Source organism: Silene latifolia, chromosome X (assembly GCF_048544455.1).
Source record: "Silene latifolia isolate original U9 population chromosome X, ASM4854445v1, whole genome shotgun sequence".
In the NCBI taxonomy this organism is placed as follows: domain Eukaryota; kingdom Viridiplantae; phylum Streptophyta; class Magnoliopsida; order Caryophyllales; family Caryophyllaceae; genus Silene; species Silene latifolia.
The window spans coordinates 14,850,639-14,870,015 of NC_133537.1; the positions used below are offsets into that span (position 1 = coordinate 14,850,639).

A 19,377-nucleotide genomic window follows, 5' to 3' on the forward strand; every position below is an offset into this window, starting at 1 on the left:
TTAATTCTAGCTGCGGGTTAATTTAGGATCCTATGTTCGGTGCGAGTCGGGTACATTTAGTTAGTTTTGTCAGGTCAAGTTAGGCGCGTACTATTCACTGATAAATGGTACGAGAACTCGTGAAGGCCTCCTAATCCTCTGTTGGGCCAGACCGGCATTAAAGAGTGGGCCTTAAAAGTCCTAGGATTTAGTTAACTTAACAAAGGCATGTGGGCTGTGGCCCATGTAAATTCAACCTGACTGATTTCTCCGTTCTCTGATGGAAACTAAAAAAAAAAGGGACGTGCTTTTTCACATATGGATTTTACTCTTTTACATACGAATTTTACGATTTTACCCTTATTATTTTTTTCATCCCTTCATCCAACTATTATCCCTTCCGTGTCTCCCTTCACCACCAACACGGCAACACCACCTCCATTCTACGCCTTCCTTGCTCCAGTCAGCCTAGTCGTCGTCCGACGTTACTTCAGTCAACAGGATTTATCTTTTTCAGTTTTGTCAAGACAACTCTTAATTGTTCAAACCGGTGCATCTAAAACCAATAATTTATAAATGGAGATCGATGAATTTGATCAATGAGGCTAAAATTGAATTTTGTATGGGCTAAGTTAAAGCATTTTTTCTTTTTCTTTGTATTAGAAATGCACTAAGTCCAGATCCCTCAATTGCAGAAATGCTTCAATTCTAGCACAATAACAGCCACAACATCTTTACCGCCGACATGCCATTTGTTATTGATTTTAGGGAAAAGTATTTAACAAACCCTAATAATTTCAACGAAAGATATTAATAATTGATAAACAACAAAATTATTTCACTAAATAATCCATTATTCAAGTTTTTAGAACAAATAAATTCGATTTTAAGAAAGTATGGGTAAAAGTTGATTTGATTAGGTTTAGTGAAAAAAGGGTATGGTATGGAAATTTTATGAAAAATTGTATGTGAAAGAGTAAAGTTTGTATGTGAAAAAGTAATTCCAAACCCAACCCTTAACCGATAATGCCATAATTTAGTTAGTCTTAAAATAAAACTATCTTGTAAATAAAAATACCAAGTCCAAAGGGGCAGTACAACAGATTGCAAGTGTGCTAATAGCATTAAACTAACATCAAGTTTTGCTTAGTGACGGTGACAAGTTTGTGACAACATTATTTAAATCGGGTGTGAGTTATCACTAACTTGTGACTGTCACCAGTAAGAATTTGTATTAAGCTAATAGCGAGCAGCAAGTAATGACTGTGATTCCTTCTCATAACGGAAACCCAAACTCTTGGAATCATCAGCACACCATACAAATATCCCATATAGTTGTCTTCTTTTCTTCAGTATCTTACACGCCGGGAAAAATGTTGTTGCCGGCGGTAATCCCTTACTTCCGTCACTGATAAAACTCGTTAGAATCTTACCCCCTTTATAATTCCTTGTTTGCTCCTCGTAATACTTGATGAATTCAGGAATCGTTGTTGTATTATCATACGCATAAAACTGAAAATTTACGTAATCTATAACATGCCCATAACTTTTCCATAACGCAGTATAATGACTTTGGACATCTTCATCATCAAACGGCGCTATAGAAGCAAATTTAATCACCTTTTCGTGTTTAAGCCTTGTTATAAGCTGTCCTATACACTTGGCAAAAGTACTTGAATCAGTCTTGAAGTGCTCATAGTCGATGTCAATCCCATCGAGATTGTATTGTATAATGATCTTTCTTAAGGAAGTGAATGCGTTGGTGACCCATGATTGAACTGAGGTCGGGTCGAAGTAAGCTGGATTGTTGAACACACTGTCCCCTCCAACGCTTAAGGCGACCCTAACGTTTTTGTGTTTACGCTTGATTAAGGAAACTTGGGAAGGCGACAGATTATCGGAATCCCAAAAAATGTTGAAGTTACCATTTGTGGGAGATGGAGGAGAAGTAGAGGTGTAGTCTATGCCAAAAGAGAGAATGAAGTCAAATTGGACATTTGGGTTGATTGGTACATCTGAAAAGGTAATATTTCTGAACTCTGCTCCTATGTATTCTCTAAAGATGTTTGAGTTTTTTGCTTGGGTTATTTTTGGGGAAAATAGGGTGATTAAGCTCAAGATTATTGGTAGAAAGATGGGATTTTTCTTGAGTTTTGAGATTTCCATGATTTGTTAGTTATGCATTTTCATGTGTGTGTATTCATGTGTTATTATATAATGGTTCTTGAGAATAAAATGGCTTGTAGTTGTTGTAGCTTTAAATTCAAAAGGTTGACTTTCAAACAAGATTAGTATATCCAATTAATAAATTGTTAAGGTCTTGACATCTAGAATGTGACAAATTTATGGATTTATTTAGATATAAAATGATGAAATTGACTTTTATCCAAATTAGTACATCCAATTGAGTGAGTAATTGTTAAGGTCATTTCATTTAAAATTGGACATAATAATATTCGGTTTACATGTTAAATTTTAAGATCCGAATGTACTAAATGTTTGATGTAGTCTCAACTAATTATTTATATCATTAGTTATTGTATTTGTTTTTTAATTTTTCTCAAGTATTTGGCTTTGTAAAAAGTTGTACGAGTACAATATTTATAAAGGATTAACATTAAAATGAGCTTATGATATCTCTCTAATATTGTTACTATATTTTGCTAATATTGTTAATGTATTTTGCTGATTCTACTCTCTACGTTCGAATTATTTGTTTACCGTATTTATTCTTTGTAAATAATACGGAGTATTTTAATTAAAAGTGAACAAATGATTGATTATATCATAAGGAGTAACTAGCATTTTATGAAATATTATACTCCGTATGTGGTATTATAGTATACGAGTAATTTGTACTTTCTAATATTATTGTGGATCAATTTACAAAGAATAAATACGTCCATGATGTATTAAGGTCGCATGTTGTTGGTCTAACTAATGCGGGTGTTATCATTTACCAACTCCACACATTCTCTAACTAATTTTAGATGCTCTTTATACCACGCCTTCAATAGAACTCGATGTCATTGACCCATACATGATAATAACATTAATAAAGCTTGTATGTAAAATAAAACTTAATGCTAGTTAAACTTGCAAATTGCTAATATTAATTAGAAGAGGGTTGCTATCTACCTTCTCTCCAACCTTTTTCCTTTCTCTTGTTACAACCGATTAAACTAGTATAGATTGTGTGAGCTTAAAAGGCAAGTGGATGAAGCAAAATATATTTTATTTTAATCAGTTGTGCGAAGAGTAGGTGGAAAAGAAGGTAGAAAAGAGAAGGTAGATAGTTATTCTCTAGTTGTAATGGCTAACGTACAGTACACAACACTGTTTCGGGGCAGTTGGCATGCTGAGGCATAAATAAGTGGCTTTGGGCATGGGCGCATGCCAACTTGATGGTCAGTGGACATGATTATATTGCAAGTCAACTATTTCAACTCATCAACTTATTAATATGATTATGATTTATAATAAAAATAAAAACTAAAGCAAGCATGCATAAATTGCATATAGTTTATTCTGTCAATGTTTTCTTCTTTTCCCTCTTCCTTATTTTTGTATCAGTCTTCCTTGCTATGCTCCTCAGTGAGGAACCACATGCAAAAACCTCCAACAGTTCAACTGTCCAAGACCAATTAACATGCTGTACGTAACAGATCCTGTGTTCTAAACTTTGTTAGCCTTGATGTAATATATTATATTCCGTTCCGTATATGGTTAATTAAAAACCTTCCTCTTATGCTTGATCCCGAAAGGAGTAACTACTTGATCACAAAGGTCATAACCATGCCAAATGTGCCTAGGCAAATAACGACGAAAATAGAAATAATCTGAATTATAATGGGCCTTATCCAACACCCGAACCTGGGCAAAACCGGGTCGCCAGTCATCGGATCCTGACAACTTTAGATAAAGGTAACAGATGGTTGTATCGACGCAGGAAGCATCAACCTGAAACTGGTCTACACTACAAGGCTGAAATGGCTTCCTTGGCACATCATTTAAGACGTCCGGCTCTAATGGGTCCACCCACCTTACGCGCCTCGTGTTTAATGGGTGGACGGTAATGTCATTACTGCTTGAATCTCCAAATCTCAGGCTAATGTGGTTCAATGTGCCAGCATCCCTGGTGCAAGAGGTTTCTATTGTGATAACATAGCTGCAGTTTCCCTACATTCAAAGCCACAACCCACAATGATGACGAACAAATAAGACGGTGTTAGGAATGAAATAATTCCAGGCAAGTTTACTTACTTTGAGTTGCTGTTCCCCTCCGACAAATACCAAGTTTTGCAAACCTATGGCAAATGCAAATAAGATGAGCAGAGCAGTGAAAACAGATTGATTAAAGTTGCCCATCTTTTGAAGTCCTGAGACTGGTGCTAAGTCGTGAAGAAATCGACCTATGTGTTGTTTATATCCGCACAATTTTGGCTTGTTCAATTCATACCTTACTTGAAGAATAAAAAGGCTTTAGATTCCGAAACCATGCAATGTGTAGAAGCTTAAAAGAGAAATATTGTAGCTTGTACATCTCCTCTAGTTTTCTGTAGCGAACGCCCCTGTATTAAAATAAAGCTTGCTGTAAAACAAAACTTCCAAGTTTCCTTTATTCCCATGACTAGTGTACTAGTGTTATGCCATGACAAATATGGCAGAAAGATTGTATGGAAAGTAAAGCACATATGCAATGGTTGGTAAAATTCTTCAAAGGAGAATGCTTGAAAATGTGTCAATCTTTTGGCATTTTGGGCTTTTGGCCCATGAAGTCGTTTGGCCCATGTATAATAATAGCCTTCAAAGTCCATGTTCAATGATCATCTGGTGTGCAAATTCTCTGAATGACTTCAGGTCACTAGCAATTTGTTGACACTTAGAGTTGGACCATAATAAATTAATAATGTTACACCGGTGACCCTTATATAACAAGTGTTTCAACTAATTTAAGGCCCTGTTATTTTAGGTTGAAAGTAGTGAACTGAATTGAAATGAGTTGAATTGCTTTTTACTTAGGGTTGCTGGTTAATAAACCTACAATTATAAGTTATAACAACATGTTTTGTTTACTGTACTTGACGGGAACTATTAAATTAAATAATTATTAATATTTGTACTCGTAGAAGTAGAAGTAGGATGGGTAAAAATGGATGAAGAAGTTGTATCAGAATTCAAATATTCATCTCCTTTGCTGTGATACCCGTCTTAATCGTCAAAGTTTCGGAGAAATACCTCAACAAGACCTTGGATGATATTTATATGTATGAAAATCGTTCTTTTTTTTCATATGTATGAAAACCTTTCTTTTCAATTGCCAAAAAAAAAAAAAAAAAAAAAATCAAAATATTGGATGATATTCAGAAGTCATAACTTTGGTCAAATCGTTCTTAACCAAAAAAACTTTGGTCAAATCGCAGCAATATATTTGTCCCCACGCGCCGTAGCTCGTTTACACCAAAAAGGAAAAAAAGAAAAAGAATAGCGAATGGGCTGGGCGGAAGATGGGTCGGATAAGAATAAGTAAAAGAGGGGAAGCCGAAAAGAAGAGAAATTAGGTTAGCATTAACAAATACGGAGAGTAGAGTACTCACTCCATAGCAAGCGAGTTCAGCAGTAGCACGATACGATGTCAGGGAAGATAGGTCACGCCGGCGGTATTCCTGAGCGTAAAGTCCGGCCAATTTGGGACGCCATTGATTCTCGACAATACAAGACTGCTCTTAAACTCTCCTCTTCTCTTCTCTCTAAATTCCCCAATCTTCCTTACGCTTTGGTTAGTTTCTTACTCTTTCTAGGGTTTCCTTTTACTTGCTTTCTCTTCGTCTTCATTTATTATTTAATAAATCGGTTTAAGTATTTGGTGCATTAATTAATTAATTATATTGTTGTAAGCAGGCATTGAAGGCTCTTATTTTGGAAAGAATGATGAAACCTGAAGAAGCGCTCTCAGTTTGCCTTGAAGCTAACCATTTGCTTCATCATAATCTCTCCTTTTTAATGGATGATCTTACTCTCAGCACTTTACAGATTGTTTTTCAACGTCTTAACCGCCGTATGTTCCTCTTTGTATATATATATATATATATATATAAATGCCTTGCTTGTCCTAAGTTAAGGCGGAGGTCTTAATTTAACACGGTCTTAATATATGTAATTCAACAGTGGATTTGGCGACTAGCTTGTATGATTATGCATGTGCCAAAATTCCGAATAACTTGGAGCTTATGATGGGCCTTTTCAATTGCTATGTTCGTGAATATGCCTATGTTAAACAGCAACAGGTTTTCACTTCACTTCCCTTTCTTCTACTCCCTTTGCCCCGGTCATTTGTTGTCCTTTTCTATTTTTGGGTGTCTCAGTCAATTATTGTCCTTTCTATTTTAAGAATGAACTTGAAAAGCAATTTGATCATTTACACGCAATTTATTCCACTTTCGTTTAGTAATTGGCCCCCTCCCCTTTCCTTGGTCTTTGTGCCAAAACCAAAGGACAACAATTGACCGGGACGGAGGGAGTATTCAATTACGGAGTGTGTTTTATTCAACCACCTTAATGTACTCTCCATTTTCTGCCAGACAGCTATTAAAATGTACAAGCTTGTCGGCGAAGAGAGGTTCTTGCTCTGGGCTGTTTGTAGCATTCAGTTGCAGGTTAGCTGTGGTCAAGGTGCCCTCAACCTCTTAGCCTTGGCCGAAGGTTTACTTAAAAAGCATATTACTTCACACAGCTTGCATGAACCTGAAGGTTTCATTTCCTTGCCTTTTTCTCCGAATTCTTTTTTTTCTTTTGTTATCTGTATGCTAAACTCTGCCACACGGTGCAGCTCTTATTGTCTACATATCTGTGCTCCAACAGCAAGGCAAATTTAGTGATGCCTTACATCTATTATCTGGGAATTTGGGCAAACTTATTCTCATTGACGTTGATCGCTTACGCTTACAGGTAACTTCTCTACTTTTTATAGTTTCCCCTATCAGTTCCTGCATGGAGTGTATTAAGTTTTAGGAAGCTCGTTTTAGTGAATGCCTCAAATAACTCCGACGTTTGATAATGCTTGCATTGTAAACCAGGGTTATCTTACCCGCTTTTCCAAGTCAGGGTAAACAATACTCTTTGGTTTCTCAGTTTGTTTGTATCTCCCAAGTCAAATGAGTATCGGTATCTCAAATCCGGAATAAAGCGTATTTCTTATATTGTCGCTTATTTACTTATGCTCCTTTGCTTAATCTGGCAGGGTAAACTTCTTGCTCAGTCAGGCGACAATGTTGCTGCTGCCAGTACGTTTCAGAAAATCCTAGAATCATGGTATGCATGTGAAACCTTGGGGGGTTGTTTATTCTTGTTGTAATGTTTCAACTATATGAATACATGCGAGTACTTTTAATCATTGGATGCGTTATGGAGAGTTCAGATGACACTACTAGGACTGGAGTTACCATTAGCTTTACCCTAATTTTTTTGTTAGATGATTTTACATTTTTACTGTTCTATTTGATCTTTTGATCCTGCTCACTCGGCTTTTCTCTTGAATCCCTGATACATTCATGCTGAATCAAGTGAATTATTTAATCTGAACCACGTAAAGATCCATTGAAGGCACTCTATGATGCAGTGTGTAGGGTGTCCAACAACTCTTGATTGGCCCATTGTTTTGCACTCATTTCTGGGAATTCATAAGCTTAAATTGGTTCTGTATGTGAAAGGAATATCACGTAGGTTGATTTGTCAAACATAGTTTTGTTAAGGTATTGAAACTATAACTTGCTATTATGCCATGTTCTTGTGTCATGCCATGTTCTTTTATCAAGAAAACCGTAAATTTACCTCTTTTAGTCGTCTAGTATATGCCATCTTCCATAGGTTTTGTATGATTGTTTTTGAAATTCTAAAAGAACATTCTGGCTCATTTTTTCTGAGCTTGGCCCAAATTGATGAACGGCCGAGATCTTTTTGAATGCTTGTTCATCAGCGGATTCAACCCAACCGTCGCCTTAGAAAACTATTTCTTGCTCAAGTCCATTAACACATGCACAACCACCTCTTAATGGTTGATATTTATTCAGCTAGTCTTCTCTAATTTGTGTAGAAACTGTAGAGTTTTTGTGAGGCTGAAACTGAGGCATATGTGGAAGTCGAGAAGTATGCTGTGGGTTATTATAAAGGCGATTTTTTAATTGAATAAACTTTGACAGTTTCACTGCCTCTTATTTCTATAATGTTGTTTCATTTGGTCTTTTAGGTCATTGTTCTTAATTGATTGGTTATTTTTTTTATTCTTTTTATTAATCTCGTGGTCATTTTGTCGGGATGTAGCGTTTTTTTACTTTGCTTTTGCCCTTTCCTAACATTGTTACTTTTTACTTGTACTGGCAGTCCTGATGATTGGGAGTGTTTCCTACACTATCTGGGTTGTTTGCTAGAGGATGATAACAGTTGGTGTGATGGATCAGCTAGTGGAACAAGGTGTCCTCCTATATCTGTGGATAAACCCTCTCATATTACTGAGGATTTGGTACGTGCCTAGATCTAGGCGATCATCTTTTTTTCAGTGAGATTAATCTTGAGCTTGATGATACTTTATGCTTTAGACATCTGTTGAGTTTTATTTTTTTCAACTAAAATTTAGAAAACCGAAAGTTTGCATTATATCTGAATATTATGAGATGTGTCCTGTAATTTCCGGATTTATGTATGTCTAGTTTCCCGAACACCCAAAACCTAATTATGCATTTGGTTTTTCACTTGTGCAGTTTAATAATCGTGTCCAAGATGCATTGTCCTTTGTCCAGAAGCTACAAACTAAAAATAGTGGTGACCCAAAGAGGGGCCCTGATCTGGCTTGTCTTGAAATTGAGAGGAGAAAACACTTGCATGGTATGGGGGATAAGCAAAAATTCATTGATGCATTGGTGCAATATTTTTCAAGGTGGGTTCTTGCATGTATTGTCCATTCAAGGTTACCGGATTCGCTCGAGTACCCTACAAATCGCTAATCCTTAAGAATGAATTATATCCCGTCGCTTACTGAAAGTACGTATAACAGACATTATATAAGAGCGAATCGCGAATCAGGAAGGGTGTATTCATAGCGAATCCGGTAACGATGGTCCATTTAATTATGGTTGTCCCAAAACTGTAGGCACCTGTTAAATTTTATAGTACTCGGTATATTTTATCCACCATTGACTATATGGATATATTGAAGCAATGATGGGAATGGAGTTAGTCTTACCTGGAACCAGCTGGAAGCGTAGTTAACTTAATTTGTTTCTTAAAACTTGTGTCGCTGCTTCCCAAATTAACCTGGAAATGGTTATTTTTGTTTCCCCTCTTCCTACATCACACCCCATTTCACCCAAAAAAATGTCGCGGAGTTTCAAGAGGCTTGTTTTTTGAATTTCCGATCTCATTAGTGCATAGTTACTACGGTCGCGTGTCGACACGACACGACACTGTATATGTGTCAGATACGACATGATGGGACGATTCTTGACTCGCTCTTGACTTGCTGAAGTTCTAAAACCAGAACTACTATTATGGATATTAGATAAGAGGAGAGAGAAAGAAAGAAAATGATCAGAACAAAGATGATCTACCGACTACCGGCAACATGCAGCGACTCCGTGGATAATAACTTCGAGAGGAAAGAGGAAAGAGAGGCGAGACTGCGAGAGAATACCTTACTGAAAAATAAAAAAGTAGGGCACTAGGGCTCATATGTGGCGTTAGACAAATAAGTGCCTTGAGGGTTTTATTAAAGATGGACATGATGATCTTTTTAACCTCTCACCTGTATATTCTAATTTAGTTTATTTTGGATTTTGGTTCCAATAAAACAGCAAAAGAATTAACACTTTTTAACATATGTACTTCTTGGCTGTGTTACCCCGACTCTCCGACACGGGTGTCGGGTGTGACACATGTCGAATACAGCTATTTTATGCGAATTTTTCAGTTTTTTTTGGCCTAAAGTGCAGTGTCGTTAATCGGTGTCGTGTCGGACGCGAAAGGTATCGGACACGCGGCACGGCAGCTAAGTGAAGTGTCGGAGCAACATAGCTTTTTTGGTAGCTACTTTTTATCCTTAAAAACTATAAGGCCTGCCATACCCGTGTCTAAGTAAGTGGTCAAGCACGTATTTGACTGTATCATGACACTTCTCTGCCTTGTTGAAGTAACATAGTTGTAGCGTGAACTTGTTCTATATCTTCTGCAGCATATTTCTTGTAAATCCACGTGCGTTTAGGCTCATCAAAAGTGTATTGTCTATATGCAAACTTACTCATATTTTCAATTGCAGATTTGGCTGCTTAGCCTGCTTCTGTTCTGATATTGAAGTATTTCTTGATATTTTGGCTCCTGATGAGAAAGTGGTGTTGCTAGAAAATTTTAAAACAACCGCTGCATCCATGTCAATGGTACCTACCAAAACTTTGGCCCAGACTATAAGTTTGCAGAAAGTGCAATTGGAAATTGGCATCAACTCTAAGCTGCCTATTGCAGGTATTCTTATTGCGCTTTGCCTTCTACCTTAGTTTAAAAAAGTCCCCCTCAAGTGCCAAGGCTCAGTGTAGCAATAGCCAAAACACCTCGATGTGCCTTTTATACGAGTCACAGCTAGCGAGTGACTCTACTATGCGTGCGCCTCGTAGATAAGTCGTAGTTAGGGAGGCACACTACTATTCCCCATAGTCCTTTTATTGTGTTTTGCTCCTTGCCACATTATCTCTAGCTTTTACTCCGTTACATGATAGTCCTCTTTAAATCTATCAAATGGTATTCTTACCATAAAATTATTTTAAAAATACAAATTTATTTGCGAAAATAGTGTGGCTCATGTCTATGGGGCACGCGTATTGTGCCTTGTGAGCCTCACGCCTTTTAAAACCCAGCCTTGTTCAATGTGCAACATGATTCTACAAGTTTGTGCTTCTTTGCAAAGTGGTATCTCATGTATCACTAACTCACCAATTATTGTTTGTCACAGAACTTGAATTAGTGGCTGCAAAGATGGTTGGCTTGTTTTGTGAAAACCTTTCTCTTTCAAAGGATTTGGATCCACAAGAGTGTATGCATGGTGAAGAGCTTTTATCCATGGCTTGCAACATATTGGTCCAGGTAAGGTTGTTTTTGTCCAAGTTACCTAAAATGGAGTGGACTTGCCCAAAATGGAAAATGGATAGTTTGGAATGGTTTGGAGATAGTATCCACTTATTTTCTTTCCATTGATAGCATTTTATCTTTGTGAAGTCCATGGCCTCTTATTTTTTTTTGTCTAACCTGTCATAGCAGTTTTATTTGAACTGCTGCTTGTACTAACTGTGTACCACGATTTCCAGTTATATTGGCAAACTAGAAGTATTGGCTATCTCATAGAAGCTGTTATGATACTGGAATTAGGCTTAACTGTCAAGAGGTCAGTTAAATTAGTTCCAAAAGGTTTTTAAAATTTAATTTTCGTTTTACATCTCTTAGTGGCTTCAATCACACTCGATTGTTGTTCAATTCAACTCAAGCATTGATAGATTATGTTAGATGCAGTAAAAATTTAAACTGCTACTATTTACATAAAATTTTTTGTGTACTTTGTTGTATTTTTCAATCCATTGATTCTTGTTGAAGGTAGAAGAACTTCATAACTGTTATTATACTTATTAATCCTATGAGGTTAATCATCTCCTTCGAGGTTCTAGCTTAATCAGTTCCTGAAAAATGAGAAATAATGACTTTGGAATCCTTGCTTAACAGACAGAAATTTCACCCTACATTAATATGTTAGATGTTATTACTAGCTGGCTAGATTAGTGTATGTTGGGCACTGCAGGAGTCTGTTTTCAATGTATAAGTTTTTTTTTGTTCGTGGAACAGATCTGTGTCACAGTACAAGATACTTTTGGTGCACATTTATTCATACTTGGGTGCTCTTCCAGCAGCCTACGAGTGGTTAGTATACTTATCATTGATCTGTGTCACAGTTTCTTTTGGGACGTGTGCTCCTTTTAATTCTATTACTCTAAGATTGCCCTTTATTCATGTGGTAGATTTGTGATATGTACTCTCTTATAGGTATTGCTCTCTGGATGTCAAAAATATCTTGTTTGAGACTGTTTCACATCAAATCCTGCCACAACTGTTGATATCTCCTCTGTGGGAAAATCTAAATGATCTTTTGAGGGACTATCTCAAGTTCATGGATGATCATCTACGAGAATCTGCAGATCTGACATTTCTTGCTTATCGCCACCGAAATTATTCAAAAGTAAGCTCTAGAAGCAGCTGATACTTGTCATCCTGCTTATGGTTGTTGCATCAAGAACATATTTGTGTGTTTATTTCTCTCCACCTAATATCTTTTGTTGTTTTGTTGTGAGTGACCTTTGGAGAACTGCTGATTTGTGTGATTTTTTAACACTAGTCGGGTTTCTCAGTTTATTCTGTATTTTGTGTTGAACAATTGGGTCCATGTTTCTGTCATATGTTTTACAAGCCTGCTACATGAGTTCTCTGCATGTTGAGTAGCGTTGCTTTTGCTTCTCATGTTTCAGGTGATCGAATTTGTACAATTTAAAGAGCGATTGCAACACTCTAACCAGTACCTATTTGCAAGGGTTGAATCAGCTATTCTCAGATTGAAAGAGGAAGCCAATAATATGGAGGAGGAAGAGGTAACATTTATTGTAGTACATGTCTAAAACTCCAAAAACTTTTGTTATGTTGTTTCTATGTTTGAGAAAAGTGACATATTTGCTTCTCAGAGTGTTTTTGAAGGATTGAAATTTGGAACACAAGTTGTCGAGCTTGTAAGTGAGACCTCGTCAGATTGTTTGACATTTAATGAAGACTTGGAGTTACGACCTTGGTGGACACCGACACCAGAAAAGAATTATCTTTTAAGTGAGTGAAACATGTCATCTACTCTTCGTAGGTACCAGTAATTTTGATGTTCTACCTTTATATTACTATTTTAGCATTCTGAGTGCTGACCCGATTATCACCCGAATTGGTAAATAGTAGATTAGTTATGTCTTCTATATTTTACTGGTGAAAAGAATAATTAGTTTGACTCAAAATTTCTTTTCTTCACTTATATCAGCTTTAAGAATGAAAGATATAGTTCTATGTGCTCTTTTTTGTCAATGCTATGATGTACTGGCTTTAAATCTCGGCCGAGACGTATCGTATCGCCCGAGATGTATCGGTATCGGAGGCCGCCGATACGAGATATCCCGAGATGTATCGGGCAGATTGTAAACAAGAAAGTATCGGCCGAGACGACCGATTTATATCGTGTATCGGCCAACTCGGCCCGATATAGCCCGCGATGAACCCGATATGAACGAGTTATAACTTGTACCGGCCAAGTTTTTTTAATGAAAAACTCTTAGAAACTGTATAGCATTGGTCAAAGTAATTATCCTAAGTAGAATTAATCTACAAAAGCTTGTAAAATAAATATCACCGAGATAACAGCGATTCAGAGTGCGGCGGCCGAGTCGGGGACGATTCCGCGACTCCGTTACCGCGACCGATACTGCTATTTAAAACCCTTGGCTCTCTGAGTTTCTTGAGTTATGTTCTGTTTTATTCTCCCCCACCCCGCCGCCACCCCCCCTTGCTTTCTCCACTGGAGTTCATGTATTTTCTGGATCGTAGAATCCAGATATACCTGATGAATTGGATGTTCCTGTGATTTAATAATTTATTATGGTAATGCAGGACCATTCGAAGAACTCTATCATCCTAGGGAACTTGCGGTATAAGATTAAAAACCTCGGTTTATCAATTTAACATTACATGATTTCTATGCCACATTGTTCTATCTAACTTTTCTGATTCTGAAATGCACAGCAAGAATATAGGAAAATCTGGGAAACAAGCGTGCAGAAGATTGTTAAGAAAAGATCTTTGATTCCTCGGTTGGTCTATCTGTCTGTTCAGTGTGTGTCAACTTTTGTGAAGAAAAACGTAGAAGCCAATGGGCCTGCATCTGATTCTAGCAGCTGTTTGGAGATGAAATCTTTGCTAGAGACCTATGCAGAGACCCTTGGTCTTTCGTTAGATGATGCTATAAAACTTGTGCTTGATGCTGCTGAGGGTGAAAAACCTTTGGAGGTGTGTTACAAAAAAAACCTTCCTAGTCATACCTAATAATTTTTTCTATATTGCTTTCTAATACTGCATTTTTTTTTTCTGGTTGCTATCTGATTTCTGAATTAGCATGACCCCTTCAGTTTTTGTCACTGTTAATTTTTCTGGGGTATGAGTGTATTGGAAAGGTCAAGAAACTTGCATACTTACCTGTTACCATCAGACAATCTAGTGACTCTAGTCACCCTTTGGCCATTTCAAGGCTATGGTTTGTGTTTCACATGCCTTGAGGGTTTTGTGTGCCATTTCAAAGATCTTTGTGTCTCACAGCTGGTGCCGCACAAAATCTCCTTATTGCTTCTGTTTGCCATTTAGCCTTCAAAGTTGGGTGCAGTTTTTGTGATGTTGTTACTAAGGTTTTCCGTGGCAATAAATTTCACTTGTGCACCTGTGATTTTTTTTTTTTGGTAGCCTTTCTTTCACTGTATTGCTTGCATTGTACCTTTTGCCAACCAATTTGGGATGGTTTCAGGCTTTTGGGGCTGACGTAGTGGAATGGATGAGCTTTGCCGTGTTTCTTAACTCATGGAGCCTGGGTTCCCATACATCAGTATTTCCGGAGAGCAAAGGGCATCCGGCTGCATGGCATGTCATAAATTCTTTGCTACAGAAATGTATAGTAGAGATGGTCAGAATAACATCAGCAGGTCCTTTGATATGTTCTCCGGGAGGTGATCTACCAGTGCTTGTGCAGCTAATCACGGAACCTGTAGCTTGGCATTGCCTTGTTCTTCAGTCTTATATTCGGTCATCTCTTCCTTGTGGCAAAAAGAAAAAGAAGAGTGGATCTACAGACAGTGCAACAACTTCATTAATATCTCAGGCAATCAGGGATTCAGTGGTTTCGGTTCAGAGCACCATTGAAATGGTTGCAAAATGGCTGAAAGAAGAGATGAACCGAAAAGAGAAGGAAGCACTAGACCAGTTAATATCCTCTATTGAAAGAGAGACAAATGAAGGTCCTGGTCAAGTATTCCGAGTTGTTAGAGATTCAGTAGCTGTTGCAAATAAAGCCGATGTGGGGGATCGAATCTTTGAGGCAATCAAGTCTTGGAGTCCTACGGATGTTGGCAGGAATATGATCAAGAGCCAATGTAAGATGCTGTTAGATTTTCAGCAGATTTGTGAGTCGAAACTAAAATTATTGGAGATATTGAAGCAGCAAATGTAGGGCTGCTGCCTGTATTATTACCTTAGGATCATTTGTTTTCAGAGGGAGGGTACTCTGAGTTTGATTCCCAGGGCGGTCTGCAGATTTCAGTCCAAGTTTTCAGTTAATCTGTTTGGAGTGTGTTCTGCTCTACCGGGGGAATTGAGTTTGAACCATGTACATTAAATAAAGCAATTTTTTCAATTTCTGGTACATAGAGGGAAATGTTTGTAGTTCCATTTCTTATACAAATTTTGTTAGTTTTCTATGAATTCAAGTTTGTTTGACCGATGTATTTAGCGGTAAGGATTGCTTGCTGTTGACATTGACTGAGATACCTTAACCTTTTATTCCAGGGTGCAGTCTTATTCTCTGATGAAGTCTGCACATGTTTTGCTAAGGGCACTAGTTAATAGTTATAGACAAATGTCAAATGAGGTGTGTTATGCCACATTATACAATTCACAAACCTTCAAATAACAAACCTCTAGACAACAATATAGTGAATAGGCAAACCTATCAAAAGTAAACAAACCCCTAAAAAGTCATCCTTGTATACAAAATTTTAACCCTTTTTAGGTCATGTTTTTTTCGGTTGAATAGAATTGAATTTAATGAAATTTAACTGAAATGAGTTGAAATAAAGTTCAAAAGAATAGTGAATAGGCAAACCTATCAAAAGTAAACAAACCCCTAAAAAGTCATCCTTGTATACAAAATTTTAACCCCTTTTAGGTCGTGTTCTTTTCGGTTGAATAGAATTGAACTTAATGAAACTTAACTGAAATGAGTTGAAATAAAGTTCAAAAGAACAAGGTCTTATTCATGAACCACTATCCAAACCCAACAATAGGAAGGTTACATACACCTACTTCTAATTCCATGGTTGCTTCCTTCTTCGAATCCAATACTCTGCGGTTTGTTAATAAACCTCTAAAATAGTGGCCAAACCACCTTTGATGAACCTATATTGCTAATGCCCTAATGTTTTGCTTTGACTTCTTATGCTAGCATCAACTTTGGATCAGTGTCGGAAGGTTTCCATCTCTGTCAAGTCTGAAGCCTATAATTAACGATTTTGGGGTGACTGGGCCCTAGAATATATTGTCCAAAAATTCGCGTCGCAATCAGTCCATACTATATAAAAATGTCCGAGGGTAACAGAAAAGGATACTTGACGGTAGAGACATCAAAGGCCTTAAAGAGTTTGAGTCCTCTCTGATATAAACATAGCATGTTGTATACTACATTGAATGTTGTTTCAAAGGGTTGGTGTTCTAAAAATTTAAGGGGAGTATTATCCAAGGTACATATGATTCGAAATATACACATATAGAGGGCTTAATAGTATTTTTAGTCGTGTTGGATATAGATAAAACAAGTTGTATACTCCGTTTAATGTCATTTCTTAAGTTACCGAGACACAGAATATGCATTATTAGTTTTTTTGGTAGAGAATAGACAATATTAGTAAGAGTGGCCATAGTGACAAAGTTTCACCAAAAAATACGACTAGTGTCGAAAATCACCCAAACTACGGATTCTAAAGTTATCATCTGAGATCGATTGGGTGCTGGAACTAAAAGTAAAAAAAATCACAAAAGGGGAGAATGAGAGATTGGGTTAGAATTGGATACCTTGTCTTGGAAACAGTAACCCCTATTTATAGGGTGACTGGTGAGGATTTCTAGGTGCTTACGTGGCAGCTTTCACTTAGACCTTGATTTGGCTGACGTCATGACACTCGGGCAGGGTGCTGAGGGCAACTTTTTCACGAGAGTTTCGCCTCGTCAGGCCGAACAAGTGCCCCTGGGGTATCGGGGTCGACCTTTGGGGTACTCAGAGCATCCGCAAAGGTGGGGAGGTGCCTCCCCATATGTCCTCTCTCCTCATATGGGGCTCCTCATTGTTGCACAAAGCTCTCCAACATTTGGGGTTCCACTGTTTTTAGAGGAGCTCCCAAAACAAAAGTAAGGCAATTTGTGTTACTTTTGGGGAGGTTCCCAAATTTTTGTGTGTGAATTGGGGAACCCCATTGTTGCATAGATGCAATTATGAAATGGGAAGGGTAAATGAAAAAGTTAGTGGAAAATGAGGTGGACGAATAAGAAAAGGAAAGAGAAAATATGGGGAGCCTCACCTTTGCGGATGCTCTCAACGTCTATTTGAGCTTAAGCATTCGGATTCAGGTTTTGATCCGCTGGATCATGCTGTAGATTCTTTAGTGGGCCTTAGCAAGAGATTGGGCCATAAATTCGTGCTGCATCAACATCTATTAATCAATTGTTCCTAGTTATCCGATATTCGCAAGAGTCACGATTTATCGCATACCGGTACTTTCAAACATCCTCTGTTAATTTTCAAAATTTGTGTGGTTGCTTTATCTGACGCGAGGAACCATGCATAAAATTTACGGACATTTTTTTTACGGGACCCTGGAATCCCGAAAATCGTATTACGCTTCAATTTAAGCTGTACGGGATGTCGCGCCGAGTCACTTTTATTTTTCTCCCAAACTTTCTACCACGTGTCCTAAGTCACTTCAAAAAATACCCTATTTGATTTTACCACGTGTCCTGGGTCACTTCAGAAGTTACCCAATTTGATTTCAGCCCCAAATAACAAGTATTAATCCATTATTCATAATTATCTAATTTTCACACGAGTCTCGTTTATCTTATACCATGCACCCTCAAACGTCCTTTGTTATTTCTCAAAATTTGTGTGACCGCTTTGTCTAACCCAAGAAACCGTTCATGTGATTTATATACATTTTTGTTCTGAGACCCTGAAATCCCGAAAACCGTGTATTATACCCTTCAAATTGAGCCGCTCGGGATGTCATACCAGATCATATTTCTTTTTTTTTCTAGTTTTTATACCACGTGTCCGGGGTTGCTTCAGGAGTTACCCTATTCTATTTCAGCCCGACATAACAAGTCTTAATCCATTTTTAAAGAGTATCCATCCAATACTCACCCAAGAGTGACTTATTGCATACCGGCACCCTCAAATGTCCTCTCTGACTTATGGACATTTTTGTTCCAGGACCTGAATTCTCGAAAATCGTGTATTATACACTTAAATTTGAGTCGTTCGAGAGATCGTATCGAGTCATTTTTTTCTTCGGGTTCTACCATATATCTTGAGTCGCATAAGGAGTTAGCCTCATTAATTTCAGCCTCAAATAACGATTCTTAATCCATTTTTAACGAATATCCGATTTTCACTCGACACTAATTTATCGCGTACCGGCACCATTAAATGTTTTCTGTTGCTTTTCTAAATTTTTGTGGCCGCTTTTTCTCACCCAAGGAACCTTCCTTGTTATTTATGGATAGTTTTGTTCCGGAACCCTGAAATCATGAAAATCGTGTATTATACGTTTCAATTTGAGCCGTTCCAGAGGTCGTACCAGGTGAAGTTTTTTTTTTCTCCAGGTTTTTCTACCACGTGTCCAAGGTAGCTTCATGAGTTACTCTATTCGATTTCAGCCTCATAAATAATAAGTGTTAAATTTATTTTTAACGAGTATTCGATTTTCACTCCAAACTGATTTATCGTATACCAACACTCTCAAATGTCCTCTATTTCTTCTCAAAATTTGTGTGGTTTCTTTATCTGATCCGAAAACCATTCGTGTTATTTACGGACATTTTTTTTCAATGACCCTCAAATCCCGAAAACTATGTATTATACGCTTCAATTTAAGCCGTACAAGAGGCCATACACTAATAACGAGTCAAGTTTCTTTTTCTCCAAGTTTTTTCTACCATGTGTCCAGGGTCGCATCAGAGGTTAACCTATTCGATTTGAACCCCAAATAACAAGTCTTAATCCATTTTTAAAGAGTGTTCAATATTCACTGAAGACTGATTATCGCATACCGGCACGGGCGCACCATCAAATGTCTTTTGTTGCTTCAAAAAATTTGTACGGCCGCTTTATCTGACTTAAGGAACCGTCCTTGTGATCTACGAACAATTTTGCTCTGGGCCCTGAAATTCCGAAAAACCTATATTCGCTTTAACTGGAGCCGTTCGAGAGGTCGACAGGTGATGTTTTTTTTTCTCCTGGTTTTACCTCGTCTCCGG

The 19,377-nt window shown here is 37.5% G+C and overlaps 2 protein-coding genes and 1 long non-coding RNA gene across 4 annotated transcripts; 1 reads left to right on the forward strand and 2 right to left on the reverse strand.

The window, feature by feature from the left end:
• Positions 1–1,006: 1,006 nt before the first annotated feature.
• Positions 1,007–2,218, reverse strand: LOC141622994 (chitinase 2-like). Its single transcript, XM_074439027.1, has one exon. The coding sequence runs from the start codon at positions 2,143–2,145 to the stop codon at positions 1,219–1,221; it is 927 nt and encodes a 308-aa protein (XP_074295128.1). The 5' UTR covers positions 2,146–2,218; the 3' UTR covers positions 1,007–1,218.
• Positions 2,219–3,660: 1,442 nt separating this feature from the next.
• LOC141622998 (uncharacterized) lies at positions 3,661–4,370 on the reverse strand. Its single transcript, XR_012533160.1, has 2 exons — positions 4,243–4,370; positions 3,661–4,158 (listed from the first exon to the last, which is right to left on the reverse strand). It is a non-coding gene; the product is annotated as an uncharacterized LOC141622998 (long non-coding RNA).
• Positions 4,371–5,505: 1,135 nt separating this feature from the next.
• On the forward strand, positions 5,506–15,683 carry LOC141622993 (N-terminal acetyltransferase B complex auxiliary subunit NAA25-like). 2 transcript variants are annotated; one of them, XM_074439025.1, is made up of 18 exons: positions 5,506–5,758; positions 5,881–6,037; positions 6,148–6,266; positions 6,561–6,729; positions 6,809–6,927; positions 7,220–7,290; positions 8,359–8,497; positions 8,736–8,911; positions 10,286–10,488; positions 10,973–11,103; positions 11,325–11,401; positions 11,854–11,928; positions 12,052–12,244; positions 12,531–12,650; positions 12,741–12,879; positions 13,702–13,739; positions 13,834–14,097; positions 14,606–15,683. In XM_074439025.1, exons 1-18 carry the CDS (start codon positions 5,612–5,614, stop codon positions 15,302–15,304), a joined length of 3,036 nt encoding a protein of 1,011 aa, XP_074295126.1. In that variant the 5' UTR covers positions 5,506–5,611; the 3' UTR covers positions 15,305–15,683. The 2 variants fall into 2 exon arrangements, with proteins under 2 accessions (XP_074295126.1, XP_074295127.1); XM_074439026.1 differs by having other exon boundaries at positions 5,523–5,758; positions 6,565–6,729.
• Positions 15,684–19,377: the final 3,694 nt, after the last annotated feature.